At 43.0% G+C, this 19359-nt stretch overlaps 1 protein-coding gene across 1 annotated transcript; it reads left to right on the top strand.

The window, feature by feature from the left end:
* Positions 1-7675: 7675 nt before the first annotated feature.
* CFAP161 (cilia and flagella associated protein 161) lies at positions 7676-18541 on the top strand. The gene is made up of 7 exons (XM_010986829.3): positions 7676-7830; positions 8649-8738; positions 8910-9142; positions 10345-10429; positions 15444-15602; positions 17225-17298; positions 17680-18541. Exons 1-7 carry the CDS (start codon positions 7696-7698, stop codon positions 17873-17875), a joined length of 972 nt encoding a protein of 323 aa, XP_010985131.3. The 5' UTR covers positions 7676-7695; the 3' UTR covers positions 17876-18541.
* Positions 18542-19359: the final 818 nt, after the last annotated feature.

The following is a 19359-nucleotide window of genomic DNA, read 5'->3' as shown; positions in this document are numbered from 1 at the left end:
GAGGAATACATACCTGAGCAATTCTTTGATGCAACATGTGCTTTTGAACACCTACTATGTATTAGGAGCTGTGCTAAGTGCTAAGGGACAAAAAACAAAAACAAAACCAAAAACAAAACCTGTCCTCATGGAGCTTACACTGGTCCAAATTTCTCATTGCCAAGAAAAACTGCTAATGATAGCGATTTGCAGCAAAAATACAAAGTGTCTTGAGAGCCAAGGGAGGGGCAAGCGGCTTCATTCAGTCTGGGGGTGTTGTTGAGGGAGGTGGCCTTTGGGATTGTCTTTATGAGTGAATAGTAATTACATGGGGAAGAAGTGTCTTGAGTAAGAAAACCCAAATAGAGGAAACATCAAAGGCGATAAAAGCATCCCGTTGGGAAACCTCACATATTCTGGTCCTCTTAGAACATGATGCAAAACAGTGTTACAGGAGAGGAAGCTGAGACTATTACAAGTAGACAACGATTTAGTAGGCTTTTGACATTTGACTGATTCTTAATCCCAGTGTTTATCATTTCTAGGGAAGATGCATTATAATTTCTAGAAGCCCAATTTAGCAGCTCCCTTTGGGATCAGAGACCCACTTGTAAACCAGGGTCTCCCGTCCTGAGCCCATAGGCCATCTTGTCTCTGTCTGTAGACACAGTAGACACTAACATTTTCCTTAAGGACAAAAACCTGTACCCATGAGGTGCCACACGAGGGCGCAGTTGCCCAATTATGTTATAAAGCTCCCCTCCAAAGAAAGGTCAGAAAAGACCTTGTCCTCACAAGCACTTCTGGATGACAAACTACCAATGAGCATGAGAAAAGGTCCAACGGGACTGTAAAAAAGCTGCAGATATCGCTAAGTGAGGTGCTTGGAGGGGTTCGAGCAGAAAATTGGCTCCGATTCGTGGTCCCAACTTCTTGACCCACTGAGACGTTTTACCTCCTGTTGTGACACAGGTCGGAGCTTTAGTTTAGGTGTGGAACGCCACTGGGCCAGAAGGGCTTCAGAGTTTTGTTTTTATGATTACAAATTGCATGCTCATTCCAGGAAAAAAAAAAAACGCATGCTCATGTGGAAAACCTGATACCCCCTCCCCATCAGCTATGAATGTATAGTCTATATATGTGTATAGATTATATATGTATAAATTATGTAGATGACACATGCGTATGATTATACATGATGTTTTATGTGTCGCATGTGTGCATATTTACATATGACTGTACACATGGATCATGATATGTTTATAAACTATATTACTTTTTCCTATGAATGCACATTTTAAATACTCTTTTTAATACATTAAAATACTCATTTAAAATGGATGTCTCACATTATAAAACTTACATCTTACAAGACTCTTGGCAAACTCACTTTAACTTACTATATTGTGAACATCTCCCAAATCGTTAAATATTGCTCTTATGCCATGATTTTTATTAGTCGCATAGCCTTCCAAAACATACATCCTCTATGATTTACTGAAACAACCCGTTATTATGGGACATTTGAGTTGTGGGTTCCTTGCCATTTTTTTCCGGTTAAAATAAACATCTTGGTACAATATCCTAGAGATATGTAGTACATTTATTTTTCAGGCTTTTGATAATGTCATGCAAAATTGCCTTCCAGAATCATGGCTGCAGTTTCAACAGCAGCAGATGAGAAGGCTTCCCAGACATTATCAGGGTGTTCATCAGATTTTGATAAATAGCGTGTCCCTGCCTTAGTTGAAGCCACCATTTAGTGTAACTCACAGAAGTCCCTAGAAGGACATTAGAAACAGAAATTTGACAACCCAAGGATTGTTGTGCATGTAACTTCTCTCTCCATTTCCTGGAGGGTGTGACAGTTGTATGATTCAGGGAGCATTGGACTTGAAGGCAGTGAGTCCAGGGCTCTACCCAGGGCCAGGCACTGGCCCTGGCTTTGTGTTTTTGGGCAGTTCAGGCCACCCTCCTGGCCCATGGATCTCACCCTAGGACAGGGGAGAATGATGCCTTTATAGATAATGAACTCCCCCATACGGAATGTTTCTACCACGCAGAGCTCTGAGGTTCAGCATTACCTCCATCACTGTCTATTTGTGAATTACATACATGCTTCACCTCCCCGCTTCTGACTTGGCGCCTCAGAGCCTAACGGAGGAAATTAGGAGGAGTCCTGGGGTCACTAGCTGTCTGACTGTAGACACTTCTCTTTCCCTGGCTGGGTCTTGTTTTTCCATTTGCGAAATGATATCTCCCTTGAACTCCAAACTTATGAGTCTAGCAAACAGAAGACTCCTTGGTTAAGCCACTCTTGATGTCAGTCTTCCCAAAAAGATGAGTAGCAGTTTCTACTGAGTGCTTACTTACGTCCTAGGCACTGTGCCAAGGGTGTTACACGCACAGTCCTGTTTATGCCTGACAATAACCATAAGAAATGGGTATTATTATTTCCTCATTTCACAGGTGGGGAAACTGAGTCAAGGAGAGGTCGTGACTTTGCCTGAGGGTTACGCAGCCTGCAGGTGGTTAGTTCTGGGACTTGAACTAGGACTGTTTGACTCCAGAGCTTGCATTTCAGATCACAGAGCTGGCCATGGAGGGTAGAATGATTTTCCATCCTCCTGGAATGGTGGTACCCACATGAAATGATATGTGCAAGGGTAGTGGGACACCTGGGAATGCTATGAAGATACAAGACCATATTTTTCTCTGTTTTCTCTCCTTTCTTTCTTCCTCCTCTCTTCCTGTACTCTTGAGGTGGGTTTTAGTTCTGGCTCTGATGCTAACTTGAATATTTCCCATAAGCTCTCTGTGCTTCCGTTTCCTCATTTGTGAACCGAAGGGGCACTGTATCTTTTCCCAGCCGATAAAAGGAACTGGAAATGCTGACGGTTTGAGGAAATGTGTCTTTACATTGACGCCCCCCAGAGTTTCCTGGAACCGGCTCACTTCTTAACTGTGTCCCGTTGTACTGGAAGTGTCTGCATGGTTGTCTCGCTCTCAGAGCATGTTTGTAATTACTGGCTTTCACATAGCAAAAGAATAGTAGAAATGGACCCAAACGAATTAATCCTTGTTGCATTTTTAACCTTGCCCTCAATGTGTGAAATGCTTCTATTTGTATCTTTCTGAATTGGACAAAAAGCCAGAACTTTCTTTTGACCAGGAAGGCAAGATTAATGAATCAGTGATCAACAGATGAGTGGTCCCACGGACAGGGACTGGTGAGGGCTGGGAAGCAGAAAGAGCCCTGGGCTGCGAGGTAAGTGACATCGATTCCAGCCCCTGATTTTCCTCCCCAAGAACTCCAGGCACTGCGTAGTGGAGTCCCACTCTGTAAGCCTCAATTTCATCACCTGTAAAATTAGGCGTGGGACAAACTAGATTAGTGGTTTTTCAAACTAGGCTCTGTAGACGCTTAGTGACCCCCGTGGGGCACGATGGACGTCTGGGGGCTCGCTATTTGCATCTGTTTTATGTAATTCAGTTTGGTCTTGCTTTTGTTGGAAAAGGGGGGCTCCCTCACTTTATTTTTTAAATGTAATTAATTTATTTTTGGGGGGTAATTAAGTTTGTTTGTTTGTTTGTTTATTTTAATGGAGGCACTGGGGATTGAACCCAGGACCTCATGCATGTTAAGCATGCTCTCTACCATGGAACTATAGCTTCCCCCCACTTCCCTCACTTTAAAAGGGGGAAAAAGGTTTGAAATTAGTTTCTGGTGATTTTAAAAGAGAAAGACACTCCTGGAAGCTAAACATCCTCCTTGCTCTTTGTGGTCCAGAAAAGATGGCTGGCAGCCCCAATTCCATGTCTGTGGGAAGTCCAAAGTCCTCCCCAGAGAGCTTCTGTCCTGCTGGTCACCCCTTCCTCTGGGCACTGGGAAACTTGCTTTCTTCTTGCTCTCTTAGGCAGACAGTTTGGCTTTTCCTGGCTCCTGCTGCCAGACCTTGTCCTGGGGCCACCTTAGAGTTTCCAGACCCACCGGGGAGATGAGTAAAACAGAGCACACCCTCCTCAGAAGTCAGGATTGTAAACAGAAGGAAGTGTCCCCTGCTATCAGGACGTCAGAGCACTTGCCAGCCTATCACTCAAGAGGCCAGCTTTGATGGAGGGGGACTCCTGATTTCCTGCAAGATCGCCAAGAGCAATAAGGAAGGACAGAGAGCTCCTAGTCCCACAGGCTTGCCCCTGGGGTGAAGGCTGAGCTCTGATGCTGTATTTACAAGTGCAGTGTTGGTGGTCTGTTCCCCAGGGGTCTGATGTGACCAGAAGCGAAAACAGATGGAGGCAAAAAAGACGGGGAGACCCTTTCCCCGGCAGACACCACCCTCCGGTCTTTGGAGAGGAGCGAATAGATAAGATACTAACAAAACAATGATGCAGTTCTATCAGAACTTTTGGGAGCCTACCTACTTTGTCAAAGGACAGTTATTTAGGGGGAAAACACTTGCCAACATCCTTTTGGAGGAGTCTTTCCCGCATTGGCTGCTTGGCACCATGTTCACCTCTGTATGGACTTGCTCAGAATTGTGTCCTCCTTCTGACTCTCCACGAAGGCAGGGCCCGTGGTTCCCTTGTTCATCCCTGAGCACAGGGTTTGGGCTCGGTGACACTTGTTGGATGAACAATAGGATGGAGTCCCCTGATCCCCACCCCCACCCCCAGTCATTTTCCAAGTGCTCACCATCCTGACTTGAGCTGTTTTATCATTCATTTCTGCCCATCTACTCAAGCACACCCATCACCTCTCCCCAGGCTGTCTCCTAACCCAGCTTCCCGCCCCCGCCCCTACCTGGCCCTTCTGCCTGAAGCCCACAGCCTGTAGCCCCAGCAAACTTCCAAAGCTCAGTTCTGCCCTTTGGCGGTTTCCTCTTTTGAAACTGTCATGCTTTCTTCAACTTAAAGGGGAAAATCCACAGCTCTGGACTTGGTCCCACAGATCCCTCCCCATCTTCTCCCCACTCGTGTGCATTGCCATGTGCTCCTTTCTGGCCCCTAGAAGCTCCAGCTTCTCTGCTTCCGTGCCTGGCCGCATCCTGCTGCCTCTGTCTGGCAAGTGCTTACCTTGATTCTTTGATCTCCGCGTCCAAATCCTACCTGTTTTTCACATTATGTCATTGGAGCCTCACAAAATCTCTGCGTCAGAGTTCTTAAAAAATTGTTCTTACAAGATGAGCCTTAAAAAATGTATTCCATGGTGAACTTAGCTCGGGCGACGCTGTTTGTGTTACCTTTCTGTGGATTTATAGTGAGAGCCATTACATTCAAGGCTCTGAAAAGGGCTGCGCCAAGGACAGCTGTTTAACCCAGCGTTTCTCAGACTCACACACAGCAGAGCTCTTTCCCCCTCCCATCTCCATTAACAGACCAGAAATGCTTCCTACAGAGTTATCAGTAAAATAATCCTTAACCGTTTTTATTGATGAAGATACTGAGGCTCAGGGAAAAAAATGCTTGCACAAGCTGAGTGATTCAGTTCCATTTTTTTTTCTTTAAGACACAGTGATGACCTACCGTGTTTCTTGTCCAATGAGGACTTGAAAACTTATTTTCCACCGCCTGGAAGTTCCTTGCTTCTAGGATGATAGCTCTCATTTCTCTTTCTCAATATCTGAACTTTGTCCTACTTTTCTCAAGATGATCACGTCCAAGTATTTCTTTGGCTTTTCTTTCCCTGCCAGATGTTTCACAAGTAAGTAACAAAAGGCTCCAATTAAATTTTTCCAAGAGCCTCATCAAATCATGAAAAAAAATAGCAAATGAGTTTTCCAGTGTATACGTGGTTTATGTCAAAGTCACAATAACCATAAAAGGGAGGAGATGGTGTCCTAATTTAAAAAGATATTTATTGCTATATAGTGACCTGAGTAAATTACTCAGAGACTAGCGATGTATGTGTGCACTTCTATTTTAGTCTTAACTTTGAGGGGGTTTGAGGAATGTGAAAATAAAATATACTATAATTACAATAACAGAAAGATTTTACAATTTTCACAAATGAAAGTAAAAATTAGTTAAAAAAAAAAAGAACGCCTCCTTGTATGTTTATAGTTTTATTATTATCACCTGACTTTTAAACTCTCCTGTGTTGTTAAGTTGTGAGAGGCTTCTTTATGTTACTTTGTTTATCATATTAGGATTTATTTAGAGGGTCAGGGGACCCTGTGCATGTTCAAGGCTGTTCCCCTGAAGAATGGCATCAGAGCAGGAGGAAGGTATAGCTCAGTGGTGGAGCACATGCCTAGCATGCAGGAGATCCTGGGTTCAGTCCCCAGTACCTTCAATAAAAAATAAAAACAAATAAATTGAATTACCTGCCCCCCCCCAAAAAAACCCCAGAACAAAGAATAGCATCAGACAACAGCACACTGTTGGGGAATAGACCTCACCTAACAGTCTAGCCAAAGTCACGAAACAGGTACACAGATGCATAAGCCAGCAACAGGCACTGGGGGGTGGGAATCAGTATACAGAGTTCCTAAAATATGTTATCTAAAATGTTCAGTTTTCAACAAAAAATTATGAGACCTGCAAATAAACAGGAAGATGTGACCCATACCCAGGGAAAAGAGCAGGCTGTGAGAGGGCCCAACTGTCGGACTTAGTAGGCAAAGACTTCAAAGCAACTATTATAAACATGTTCTAAGAAGTAAGGGAATTCATTTGTGCTCCACCCTGCAGCCTGCCAGCTCAAGTCCAAGTTCGGCTCCAAAGTCCCCCTTCCCTCAATCACCGCACATAGTTCTCTCCACTCTCCTTCTCACCATCCCCCAAGGTAGAAATGAATCTTTCTTTAAACTCCCGTGGCCCTTCATTGGCACAGCTGTAATCGCACTCATTCCATTCTTCATGAAGTAATTTGTTTTTGCGAATTCTCTTCTCTTTAGACTGGGGTTGCTGAAGGGAAGAAAGGTCCCACTGTCTTTCACTTCTGCCCTGTCTTAGAAGAAACTAAATAAAGGTGCATTACTGAACGCATTCAACCAGCCTCAAGCTCCAGGGAGTTCTGCGGTAACTGTTTACTTACTCATAAAACTGTATTTTGTTTAAAAAATGTTGGCTCCAGCGTATTCTGGTTTTATCAAGAGTTCTTGCAGATCATAGGCTTGTCCCTGCACTTGGAGACTGGGAGAGGGAGGAGGAATGCTGTAAAGTCTGTGAAAATGAGGACCACCTCAGAAACATTTAAACAAATATGCTAACATGATGTATTTCTTACTTTGGAGGCGGTGAAGTTTTGAGTCATTCTCCCTGCCTCCTTCCTTCTGTGTCATTTTGGTTTCCAAATTTCCACACGGAGCATGTATTGTCTTACGATGAGGCTGAAAATGCTGCTGCTGCAGATTATAAAAATAGGCTGCAAGCAACATATGCTTCCATTTCAAAACTCCTCTTCGCTGTCCCCCGAAGCAAGGGATACTCTACTTAAAAGCAATTTTCGTTTAAATTTTAAAAGAAAAAAAGTTAAAAATTTCTCTATAGCGAGCACTGAGGACAATGAGGTCTGTAGGCTTGAGTTTTTCTCTTGCCTTCTTTGCAATTAAATTCCAGAAAACCCTTAGGGTGGAAGTTGGGCGAGGTGTGGGGGTGGAGGGCGGTGACAGCCCCTGGAACGGGGCCGCGCCAGTACCCAGCGCGACTCGTGTGTTGTCACTTATTGGCCAGCAGGGTCCCGGACCTTGGCCAATCGCACGGGGCTGGGTCGCCATGGCGACGGGCACGCTAACACAGGCGCTGGCCCGCGGAAGCCTGTTCGCCGGAGAGCTGGGGACGATGGCGCGGAACCTGTACGGTCCACGAGTCCGGATGGGCAACTGGAACGAGGACGTCTACCTGGAGGAGGTACGGCGGGCGTGGCTGGGCGCGGCCCGCCCACAGCCCAGGACTCCCAAGTCCCGCCTAAATGCACGCCCCTGCTTTGAACATCCCAACGCTCCTTTCTCACCCAGCACATACTTAATGCCCCTAAAATCCCACCCCGCTCTGGACGCCCAAGGAATCGCGCTGGCCGTCCTGCAAACGCAGGTCTCAGGCCCTTGTACTCTTCACACGCATCCCTCGGCCTCCCTCCCAAACTCTCAAGGCCCCTGCCTGTGCCTCAGCCTCACTAAGTTCCCCCATCCCCTGTTCCTAAAGACTTGCAGTCCCACAAGCTGCGGCCCAGGTGAGGAGGGAGGCTCCAAGCAGAAACCCTGCCGCCCCTCACTTGTCACACATGCTCTCCTGAGTGCCCCTTTTACTGGCCTTGTCGTCGCGCGTATGGTGGTCTTAACAAGGCTCTGGGCCATCCTTTAGGAACTAGTTGGGTGGGTGGGGGTGGCCCCTACCAGTGTCCATCGTCACACAGCTAGCAGAGACCTCAATGAGGGGGCACACGTGACCTCCAAAGGTTACTCATGATTGTCACCTGTTGGAGTAATCACAAGTAATGTTTCTTTTTTTGTGTCTTTCTCATTTTTCTAAACATTCTACAATGAAGTGAAAATATTAAAGTAATGCTAAAAAATTTCCACCATTTCTCACTATGCTCACATTTCTTTTTCTGTTCTTAAATTTTGCTTTTCAACTTGATGTACTTTTGACCTAAAAACTCTTAAGTATCTGTATTATTCAGGACGATTGTTGACTCTTTGGGTTTCATTCATTTTCTCTTTAACCAGGAGCTCATGAAAGACTTCTTAGCAAAGAGGGATAAGGGACAACTTCTCATACAGAGAAACAGAAGACTAAAAGAGAACCTTTTGAGACAGGTAATTTGAAATTCGTGTTCTTTTTCAAAAGTCTGTGAAATTACATGTGAGTTATGTTAAGCTAGCAAAAATTCCATTAGTGAGTTATCATTTGGAAAACTACCATTTTTTCTCTTTAGAAACAAACCCAACAATGTTTAAAATTCTCTAAAACTCCTTTTTAAATTGTAGATGCAGCTTTCCGTATCTGAAGATGGATACGTTCACTATGGCGACAAAGTGATGCTTGTGAATCCCGACCATCCTGAGATAGAAGCTCATCTGTTTCTGGGCGGGGACCTGAGCCTGTGTATGACCCCAGATGAAATGCAAGTCCATCTGAGTGACGATTTAGAGGTGCCCTGTGGCCTGAGCGCATCTCAAACCAAGATCCCGGTTGGCAGAAACACTTTTACCATTTTGTGGTAAAGATACTTCAATTTCCATCTCATTTTCATCATAAATACCAGTTTTCACTTGTAGCTTAAGGATGCCCCGGGATTACAGCAAAGGTTATATGAACACTCTCTGTGATGCTCATCTTGCTTTCTTATCTTGAGAACTATTGTCAAGGGGCCTCTACAGTCCCTTTACTCTAAACATCAGGATAATGAGTAATTTGAGTTCAATTCAAAATGCTTAATTCAAAGGTATTGGATGCAGCGAGTTAAATTCACATGCTGTCTAGAAGCAAAGTGGGTTTTCCTAGCAACATTTCAGAATGCTCTGAGCTTATTTGAATGCTTTCATTGTTTTTAATGTTGCTATGTTATTTCTACATCAGAAATATATAGCTTAATGCAAGGTGGCAGAACGTGGGATTTGTTACTTAAAAATTCGTTGTCCACTAAAGATGTACTTGAATTTCTGAAAATGAGCTTTTAAATCCTTAGAGAATAGATACATAATTACAATTAAAAATCAGTTGTTTTCAGCTTGTTACTAAGCTGTGACAGCAAGTTTATATTACAGCGATGTAACCAGTCCTTTAAGTCTTTAATTTAGATTTCTTTTGAATACAGATGATTTATGTTAAAACAACTTAAAAATTGATCACAATTTCTGTTTCCTGGAAGTTTAAGAGGGAAGACTGTACTAAATGCCTACAAATGTGTTACCTTATTTCTCTCTAAAGATGTCAGTGCACTGGGGCTGTCATGTACAGAAAAAGGAATATAGTCAAAAATACCATAATAATTTTAAATGGTGACAGATGGTAGCTACATTTATCCTGGTGATCATCTCATAATCCTTCGTAAGTGTTGAATCACTATGTATACACTTAAAACTAAACTCAACATTATTTATCAATTATACTTCAATTCAAAAACAGATGTCAGTGTACTTAGCCCAGGTCATTAGTGTAGGACAGTGTGATGTGCTCAGTCCACCCTAGGCTCACCAAGCGGGAACGTTCCATGTCTGACTATGTTGGGAGGCAGAGACTAGGTGCCAGCAAGATTTGAAGACCCAAAGAAAACACCTTTTGGTTAGTGACTTACTTCAGTTACAGTCCATGAATAGATGTTATTAAGAAAACTATGAACAAAACTGCATACACAAAAAATAGAGCTGTAGAATGATCCCAACACAGAGAATTTACATTATGCTCGTCCTCCACTGACAGTGCAGCTGGAGAGGTCATCGGTCAAGTCCTCAGATACGGGCAGAACTTTCGCCTCGGGATAGCAGGAGGATTTGAAGGCAGAATGGTGAGTCATCGAATTGCACGTCTACTTTGGACCCGCCATTTTTGTTTCCACGTGGGCTGATGGCTATTTACTGAAGTGGACAGAGAACCCTAGAGATGTGGGCTCCATCTCTGGCTTCGTTATGGTTTCAGCCTACAGCTTCTCCAAGGCATTTTTGGGGCAATTCCTCCCTTCTAATGTCACAAATTACAAAAATACATCCTTGCAAGCTAAAGAATAAAAAAAAAAAAAAACCTTTTTGTAGTGCAGTTGATATAAAGCAAAAATGTATACCACCTCCACTTGTAAGTTAAATAACTGAATCCTATGATAATAATCTGACAGCTGTTTAATGTCACCAATGCTAACAAATTTGCATAAATCAGGGTGCATAAGTCCTTGCTGTTTACCTCCACCTTGGGGATTAGGTGGTGTAATAGAACCAGATGAACGTGGTTTGAATTCCAGCTGAGATGCATGCCTATGGGACGGGATTTTGGGTGTTATTTAAACTTTTTGAGTCTTTCTCATGTATACAATGGAGATTATTATGCCTTACTACGTGTTTAAGTACTTCACATACATTAACTCACTTACTCCTCCCAACAAAGCTTTGATGTAGGGACTATTGTCCTCCTGTTTTACTGATGGGGAAACGGAGGCACAAGTTAAGTGATTTTGCTCCAAGTAATTTGGCTACTAAGTGGCAGAGCTGGTATTACACAACATTTTTAATTGAACCAGGGATTCCATTATTGTATGATGTGGCATTATTATTATTATTAATTATTATTATACCACTAATAAAACCAATGCTGGCAATTCAATTCTGACACACCATAGATGATAAGCTGTAGCCTGATTTTATTTTTTTAGTCCTTTTTTAAAATTGAAGTGTAGTCAGTTTACACTATTGTGTCCAGCAATAATGGCGTACAGCATAATGTTTCAGTCATACACATACATATTTTCCTTTTCATTATAGGTCACTACAAGACACTGAATATAGTTCCCTGTGCCATACAGAAGAATCTTGTTGCTTATTTTATATATAGTAGTTAGTATCTGCAAATCTTGAACTCCCAGTTTATCCCTTCCCACTCCTGTTCCCCTCTGGTAACCATAAGTGTGTTTTCTATGTCTGTGAGTCCATTTCTGTTTTGTAAATAAGCTCTTGTGTGTCTTTTTTTTTTTTTTTTTTTTTTTAGATTCCACATATAAGTGATGTCATATGGTATTTTTCTTTCTCTTTCTGGCCTCCTTCACTTAGAATGACAATCTCCAGGTCCATCCACGTTGCTGCAGATGGCATTATTTTGTTCTATTTTATGTGCAGCCTGATTTTAAATGTGGCCATTAGAGGGAATGCCCAATTGTTGAAAGAGGAGAGTTAATCATCACTGTCTGATCCAGAGATTGGCACTGCTAACCTCTGGCTCGTTTTCTTTTATAAAGGGAAAGAGAAAAGTCTTAAAATATAGGGAAAATTACAGGCACTACAACATTTAGATTTTTTTTTCTTGGTCACTCTCCGCCTTTTTTCTTCCTCCTTTTCCCACCTCTCTCTCCCATCTCCTGTCTCCTCTCGCCTATAAATCATCTGCCCTTTCCTGCTCATTGACTTGGGTTTCCATATCTGCTCTTCCACAGATTGGAAAATCTCATCATGTTTGTTGCCAGTATTTCCTCCCATTTGTTACTTGGCTTTTAAGTTGCAGTTGTTTTAATCAATTTTTGAGTAAAGTCTTTCAGTGCTTTTCTTTGTCATTCTTTCCATCTCTCAGATCCTTTGAAGTCTGCTCCAAAGATATGATAAAAAGAACTTGTGTTAATTTTTAGATGTCTGGAGTTTAACTATTGCTTAAGTCTATTCTTTCATCCACTTGGGATTTATCTTGATAAGGGGTTTATGTGAACATCTAAATTTCCCCCAAGTGACTAGTCAGTCATATCGTGTTATTTCTCGACTAGTGATTCCTTTCTTCACTGACACGCTGCATATATTAAATTAGCATATATGGTTGTTTCTAAGCTTCTTATTTGGATCCATTGAACTGGAGTTGTTCATTTTTATTCTAGGACTATAGCTTTACGATACACTTCGACAACTTGTAAGACGAGTTCCTTCTCATTACACTTCTTTGTCTGAATTTATGTCAGGAATTGATCTTTCAGTTAAACATAGTAATAATTTTTTTCAAGTCCCTCTGCCCCCATGGGGGAAGAAAATCGCTTGGCATTTTGATTGGCATTTGTACAATTAAGAAAACTCACATATTTGGTAGCTTTACAATATTTGTTCTTCCAAGATGTCTCTCCGTTTATTCAATTATTCCTTTATATCTCTTTAGAGTTTTGTGGTTTTCTTCACACAGATCTTACACTGGTCTGGTCAAGTTTATTCCTTGGTATCTTCTATTTTGGAAGCTGTTGAAGGGAAGCCCTTTTGACAGTTGCAGCAAAAATATAAGAAAGACGTTGATTTTTATACTCACCTTTGATGAAGTCACTTACTCTTATTAATTCTAGTTGATTCTCTTATGACTCCTAGGTATGCAGTCAGTCAGTTCATCTTGAAATGACGACACTTTTATCTCTTAAGTTCTCACATCTCTTATTTCTGTTCCTTGTCTTCGAATTAGCAGGCACCTCGGGGTATTTATAAAAAATCTGGTGATAGAGGCCTTCTAGATTTGTTCCTGATTTTATTATTATTTTTCTTTATATTAACAAAGTTTGTGGTCTGAGATAGATATTACTTGCCATTTGAGGTCCCGGTTTTCTTGATGCTCTGACTGGCACTGTCATTCTCCGCATCAGCCAGGGCCAAAGCCATAGTGTATCCTGGACCCATCTCTTTCCGCCTCACATCCAGCTAATTGTCAAGTCCCATGGCTCTCCTTTCATAATGCGACTAGGCCTGTATTTTGTTCCCAATGCCAGTACCTCAGTCCAGGACCCTGTGGCTTGATTGCTTTAGTCTATCCTGATTTCATCCCATGCTAGCAGGGTGCTGTTAAACTGATCCTTTAGAGCTCAGCTCTGCTCAGCTCTCATCTCATTGAGAAGTCAGTGGCACCTCTCCACGGCCCTCTGAATTCAGTGCTGCTGTTTACTGTAGCCTTCAAGCCCTCTGTAATATGTGCCCACCCTCCCTGTCCACGCTCGTCCTCTCTGGCTCCCTGGTACTGTATCACCCCCTCCTCGGAGTCTTTCCTGAGCCCTGGGAGAGCATGTGTTCTCACTGCTGTCCTCCTCCAGCTCTTTGCGTGCCTGCTGGATGGCCACACCTACAAGTGTTTCCCATTTCTATGCTCAGTCATCTCTCCTGCTAGTTGGAAAACCTCTTGAGGGCAGTAACTCATTTCTGCCTCCCTCATAGCACTTTACGGCACAGCTTTGCGTATAAAAGGTGTTTAATGACAACCTGTCAAAATATGCAGAAACCACCACCACGTTCAGGGTGAAGGTGAGTCAGCAAACAGCCAACGAGAAATTAACATTTCCGACTTTTCAGCAGGATGGGGTGGCTCTTGGCAAAGTTACGGGCAGCCAGATCACTGACATAAGTTCCAAGTGTGGACATTAATTCCAGAGGGGCCGAGGCCCCCTCGGAGGCTCACATATGCATATCAGCTGTGCTAGTGTTGGCTTTAAGAGAACTTCACTTCACGCAATAATTTTCATGCAACATTATTTATAATGAGTAAAATACTGATCCAGGCCCAATGCTCTGAAAAAGAGGAGTCATGCACGAGAAGGAAAGGCGGGCTGAGTCTGGTATTCAAAGGAAGGAGGAGCACCTTGAGGTGCTGTGGGGCGGGTGGTCTCAGCGTTCTGAGATAGCATTTCTGAGGGAGAGGAAAACTGAGTGTTCTCACACAATCAGTGAAGAACAGGGGTTTTGAAAACTGCTTTTTAAAAATTGAAGTCTAGTTGATTTGCAATGTTGTGTTAGTTTCAGGTGTACAGCAGGGTGATTCAGTTATACACACACACACATATATATATTCTTTTTCAGATTCTTTTCCATTATAGGTTATTACAAGCTATTGAGTATAGTTTGCTGTGCTGTACAGTAGGTCCTTGTTGTTTGTTTTATATATGGTAATGTATATCTGTTAATCCCAAACTCCTAATTTATCCCCTCTCCCTTTCTCCTATGGTAACCATAAGTTTATTTTATTTTATTTTTGTTTTGTTTTGTATATATATATTTTTATTTAAGTATAGTCAGTTTACAATGTTATGTTAACTTCTGGTGTATAGCACAATGCTTCAGTCATACATGAACATACATATATTTGTTTTCATATTCTTTTCACCATAAGTTACTACAAGATATTGAATATAGTTCACTATGTAGTATGAACTTGTTTATCTATTTTAGCTATATTAATTAGCATCTGCGAATCTCGAACTCCCAATTTATCCCTTTCCACTCCCCTTAAGTTTATTTTCTATGTCTATGAGTCTGTTTCTGTTTTGTAAATAAGTTCATTTATGTCACTTTTTAGATTCCACATATAAGTGATATCATATGTTATTTGTCTTTCTCTGTCTGACTTACTTCACTTACTGTGGCAATCTCTATGTCCACCCACATTGCTGCAAATGACACCATTTCATTTTTTATGGCTGAGTAGTATTCCATTGACTATATATACACCACATCTTCTTTATCCAATCATCTGTTGATGGACATTGAGGTTGCTTCCATGTCTTGGCTATTGTAAATAGTGTTGCTGTGAACAACAGGTTGTATGTGTCTTGTTGAATTAGAGTTTTCTCCTGATATATGCCCAAGAGTGGGATTCCTGAATCATATGGTAACTCTAGTTTTAGTTTTTTAATGAATCTCCATGCTGTTTTCCATAGTGGCTGCACCAAATTACATTCCCACCAGCTGTGTAGGAGGGTTCCCTTTTGAAAACTGCTTTTGAACACACTTGTGGTCACACCAGTGGACAGCTTCTTTCTTCCCCAGCTTTTCGAGTAGCTATGATGTAGTTCATCTGCTTGCTGTTGTTTTCAGTTATATTTATCAAGTGACCACAGGACCCTGATGAGGTCATCGAAGAGGTCTTGGCTCCAGGAAGTGTACCTGACAGATGAGGACTCCTACCTGAACTGCTGGCAGGCTGCCTTCCCCGACCCCCAGCTACGCCTGGAATATGAAGGCTTCCCCATTCCGGTGAGCACAGCCTGGGGAAGAGATACGTGTGCGCTCATGCTATGAAATGGATGTGATTTGCTCCTGTGTGTAAAACAGTGGCTTGTCATGGCTCCAATGCCTTATGAGCTCTATGTACTTTCACTCTCCCTTTTTCATTTGTAACTCAAGCTTGGAAAGCGCTGTTTTGCCTGGTGGCAGCCTCCTGCTTTGGTGCTTTGCTCCTCTGACTGCACGTAGAATCACCTATAGAGCTTTATAAAAACTGAGATCAGGCTGAGAACCAGTCCCCTGAAATTGTAAGGATTATGACACTGCTTTCTTCCAGGCCTCTGTTAGGTCCTCATTTCTAAAGAGACTGTCATTGCTGGACATTTTCTCAGGACCCTGGGCCCTGAGGGACGGGAACCTGAGACAGTGTCCCAATGGGAAGGCAGGTCTGGTGGGCACTGAGCTGTTTCGAGGACTGGCCAGAGACCATCAGGAGCATCTGTGGTCAAATGAGTGGGCTTTAGTACTGGCTGCAGTGATGAAGAATGTGCACCATGGAAAACTGGGGTGTTTAAGTAAGAGGCTGTCAGAAAGGACATATTATAGATTTGGGGCTGTGGTTGGGAGATTTTAGGGAGGGTCCCAGGAAGTGGGGCTTTGCCCTGGATCGGATGGTGTCAGGAAGCAGGGTACCTCACTACATCTTATCTATAGAGGGCAGGCCAGAGCACAGCGCAAGCTGTCATTAGTAAGGAGGGAGCAGACACTCCTATTCGCAGGGAGGGGAGGACATTTGATACTTTGTGGCTTGGACAGTGCTCATGTTTTTGCTGTGTTCAGACATGATCACAAAGTGGTCTTCTTTTTGTCTTGACCCACCGTGGCCGCAGCGTGGCCTTGTCTGATGTGGGCATGGTGTGAAATTACGTTTCACTGGAGACCACTAACGCGCAGCCTTGGCTGCCAGGCCAACTCCCAGATGTCAGAGGCTGCTTTTCCCCATTTTGCTCAGCTTTTAGCTTACATGAGGCAGGATTTTGAAATAATATGTCTTTTACTTTCTGATTATAAACATAATATATATTTGCCTAAGGAAAGTCAGAGAAATAAAAAAATAACATGAAGATTACCAGTAGTCCCACCTTCCAGAGAAAGCCACTGTTATTTCTTTTCCCATGCATATGTTTATTTTTTTAAATTTAAGTTTAATTTAAAAAATAGGACATGGTGGGGGAGGGTATAGCTCAGTGGTAGTGTACATGCTTAGCATGCATGAGGTCCTGGGTTCAATCCCCAGTACTTCCTCTATGAAAAAATAAATAAGTGAACTGAATTACCTCCCCCACCGAAAAAAAAAAAACCCCAAAAAACAGGACATCAGGAATACCCTTATTTTTTCCACTTAAAAACACCACAAACCATATTTCAAGTTGTCCAAGATCTTCTCCAATATGACTTTGAATGATTGTATAATGTTCCATCATAGGTGTATCTACAATCATGTTTCTAATTAATCCATTATGGTTTGGCTTCTAGGTTATTCCACATGTATCTATGTAAATGAATATATAGTATATTTCCAAATTTTTGCTTTTAGGAAAATGGAGGCCTTAATTCATAATGCAAATAACATACTTTCTTTATCTTCAAAGGCAAATGCAAAAATTCTCATCAATCACTGCCACACCAATCGCGGGCTGGTGGCCCACCGGCATCTTTTCTTAAGGTACTGTGTTGCAGGCGACAGTAAAACGCCATGCTTGGGCGTGGGGTCTGTGAATACAGGCAAAGAAGCTCAGTTTAAAGGGGCTGACTACACACACAAAAAGTTCTTCGATGACGAAATATCACTATGTAGAACTCTGACCGTGGGAAAAAGCCTGTTAGAGCCCTTTGTATTATATGAGTCCTTCCCCACAGAGGATTTTAGCTCTAATGGGATCCTTGCCCAAATAGGGTGAAACTTGCCGGCAAACACTGTGTTTTAGAGACCCCGCAAGGGCTTTACACAGCAGTCTGCTGATTTAGGTGCTTTTGAGATGAAATGAACAGTTTACAGAGGGTTGTAATTCCACTTCCAATCAGTGTTAATTCTTTCTTGCCCCAGAACCTATTTTGGAAAGGAAGCAGAGGTCGCCGCTCACACATACCTGGATTCACACAGAGTCGAAAAGCCGAAGAACCACTGGATGTTGGTAACTGGGAATCCCAGGAAGGACTCTTCCACCATGTTGGACCGCCCCGAACCGCCGGCAGAGGACACGCGGGCCCTGGAGCAGGTGGCGGGCCCGGGGGCGCAGTAACACACCCGTCACGCATGCGTGCTCTCATCCAACGCAGCTTTATTAGGAATTCGACTGTTGGGTCGTGCCTCAGGCTATTTTTCAGGAACTCTCTGTGAACATTATTTTAAAACAAAGGCTATATTAAGATTACTGAATTAACGGTGGAAGTCTAGGATGCAGGGAAAAAACCAAAACCCAAACCTCTCCCCAGGTAATAGCTCAGAAATGGTATTTTGAAGGTGACAGATGATATTCCTTTGTAGATGGCCAGATTCTGAAGACTCAGCTTCCTTTATTTAAATCCTATGTAGCAGCAGCTTCGACAAGGGCTATGTGTTACTTTTTAAAGCTGTGTCTATGTAATAAAGCTATCGGAACTTTACTGAATTTTTGGCACCACCCTCTGTCCGCGTCCCCGCCACCCCTCCCCCCCCAATGTACCAGGAAATAAACAGTGCGTTGCTGTGGCCTGTGGCCTTACCTTAGAGTTATTTCCTTCGAGTTCTTTCCTTCTTGTATTTTTGTTTCTTCCTCTGGCTTGGGGTGGGGGGTGGAAGGCGGGAGTCAAGACCTCTACTTGACCAGTCTATTATTTTGTAATGATTTTCAAGTTGCAGAATCTTCTTACTTCTACCTTATCTTTGAAACCACCACATTAGTTGCAGCATTCGCGTGATCAGAAAGTTCCTGATAAAATAAATATCTATCTTTCCATGTGTTTGTCCATCTACTCATTCTCTGTCGAGTACCGAGTACCTATGATGTGTAAGGTGTTATAATGGGGTGAAGAGATGCCTAACCCAGGAGGTAAAGGTAAGCGCTAAGGGTTTTGCATATAAATATCGTCAGCCCTCCGTATCTGCGGTTTCGCATCCGCGGATTCAACCAACCGCTGACTGTGTTTAGGATCCACGATCCACGGTTGGTTGAATCTGCAGATGAGGAATCTGCAGATGCGGAACCCGCAGATTTGGACGCCGGATTAAGGGGTTGAGCGTCGCAGGATTTTGGTAACCTTGGGGGTCCTGGAACCAACCCCCACGGATACTGAGGGACGACTGTATACCGAGAGGCAGAAAGTAAGTCACAGGTTATGTAAATACGTTTTAAATAGATGCAGCTTCAAGCCAGTGTGGGTTGACCCTCTTCCTGGAGGCAGGCATTTGCCGTCGAGCGCTGTAGGAGTCAGGGCGCTGGTTCTCGCTTGGCTGTGCGCTGGGTTCACCTGGAGAACTTAAGCAATTACTGATGCCTGGACCCTAGCCCAGAAATTCCGAATGAATGGTTTGGGGTACAGCCAGGGCATCGGGCATTTTCAGTGTTCTTCAGATGTCTCTAATGTGCCGCCTGTGTTGAGACCCACTGCTTTTGGAGATGGAGGAGGAAGCGATGGTTCCTTGGGGTGGTAAGGAAAGGGTTTTCTCGGTGGGCCATTAAATTAGAAATTCTGGGGTAAGGCTTTTAAAAATACAAATGTCGAGCCGACCGCTAGGGCTCCTTAT

Source organism: Camelus dromedarius, chromosome 29, assembly GCF_036321535.1.
Source record: "Camelus dromedarius isolate mCamDro1 chromosome 29, mCamDro1.pat, whole genome shotgun sequence".
Taxonomy (NCBI): Eukaryota; Metazoa; Chordata; class Mammalia; order Artiodactyla; family Camelidae; genus Camelus; species Camelus dromedarius.
The sequence above is the reverse complement of the archived record's forward strand: the minus strand, read 5'-3'. Positions and strand labels throughout refer to the sequence as shown.

Excerpts from the sequence above, each read along its gene's own strand:
- CFAP161 (XM_010986829.3), top strand. The coding sequence starts at position 7,696 with ATGGCGACGGGCACGCTAACACAGGCGCTGGCCCGCGGAAGCCTGTTC. Across the intron at positions 7,831-8,648 it reads AGGACGTCTACCTGGAGGAG|GAGCTCATGAAAGACTTCTT; the intron begins GTACGGCGGGCG and ends CTCTTTAACCAG. Across the intron at positions 8,739-8,909 it reads AAGAGAACCTTTTGAGACAG|ATGCAGCTTTCCGTATCTGA; the intron begins GTAATTTGAAAT and ends TTTAAATTGTAG.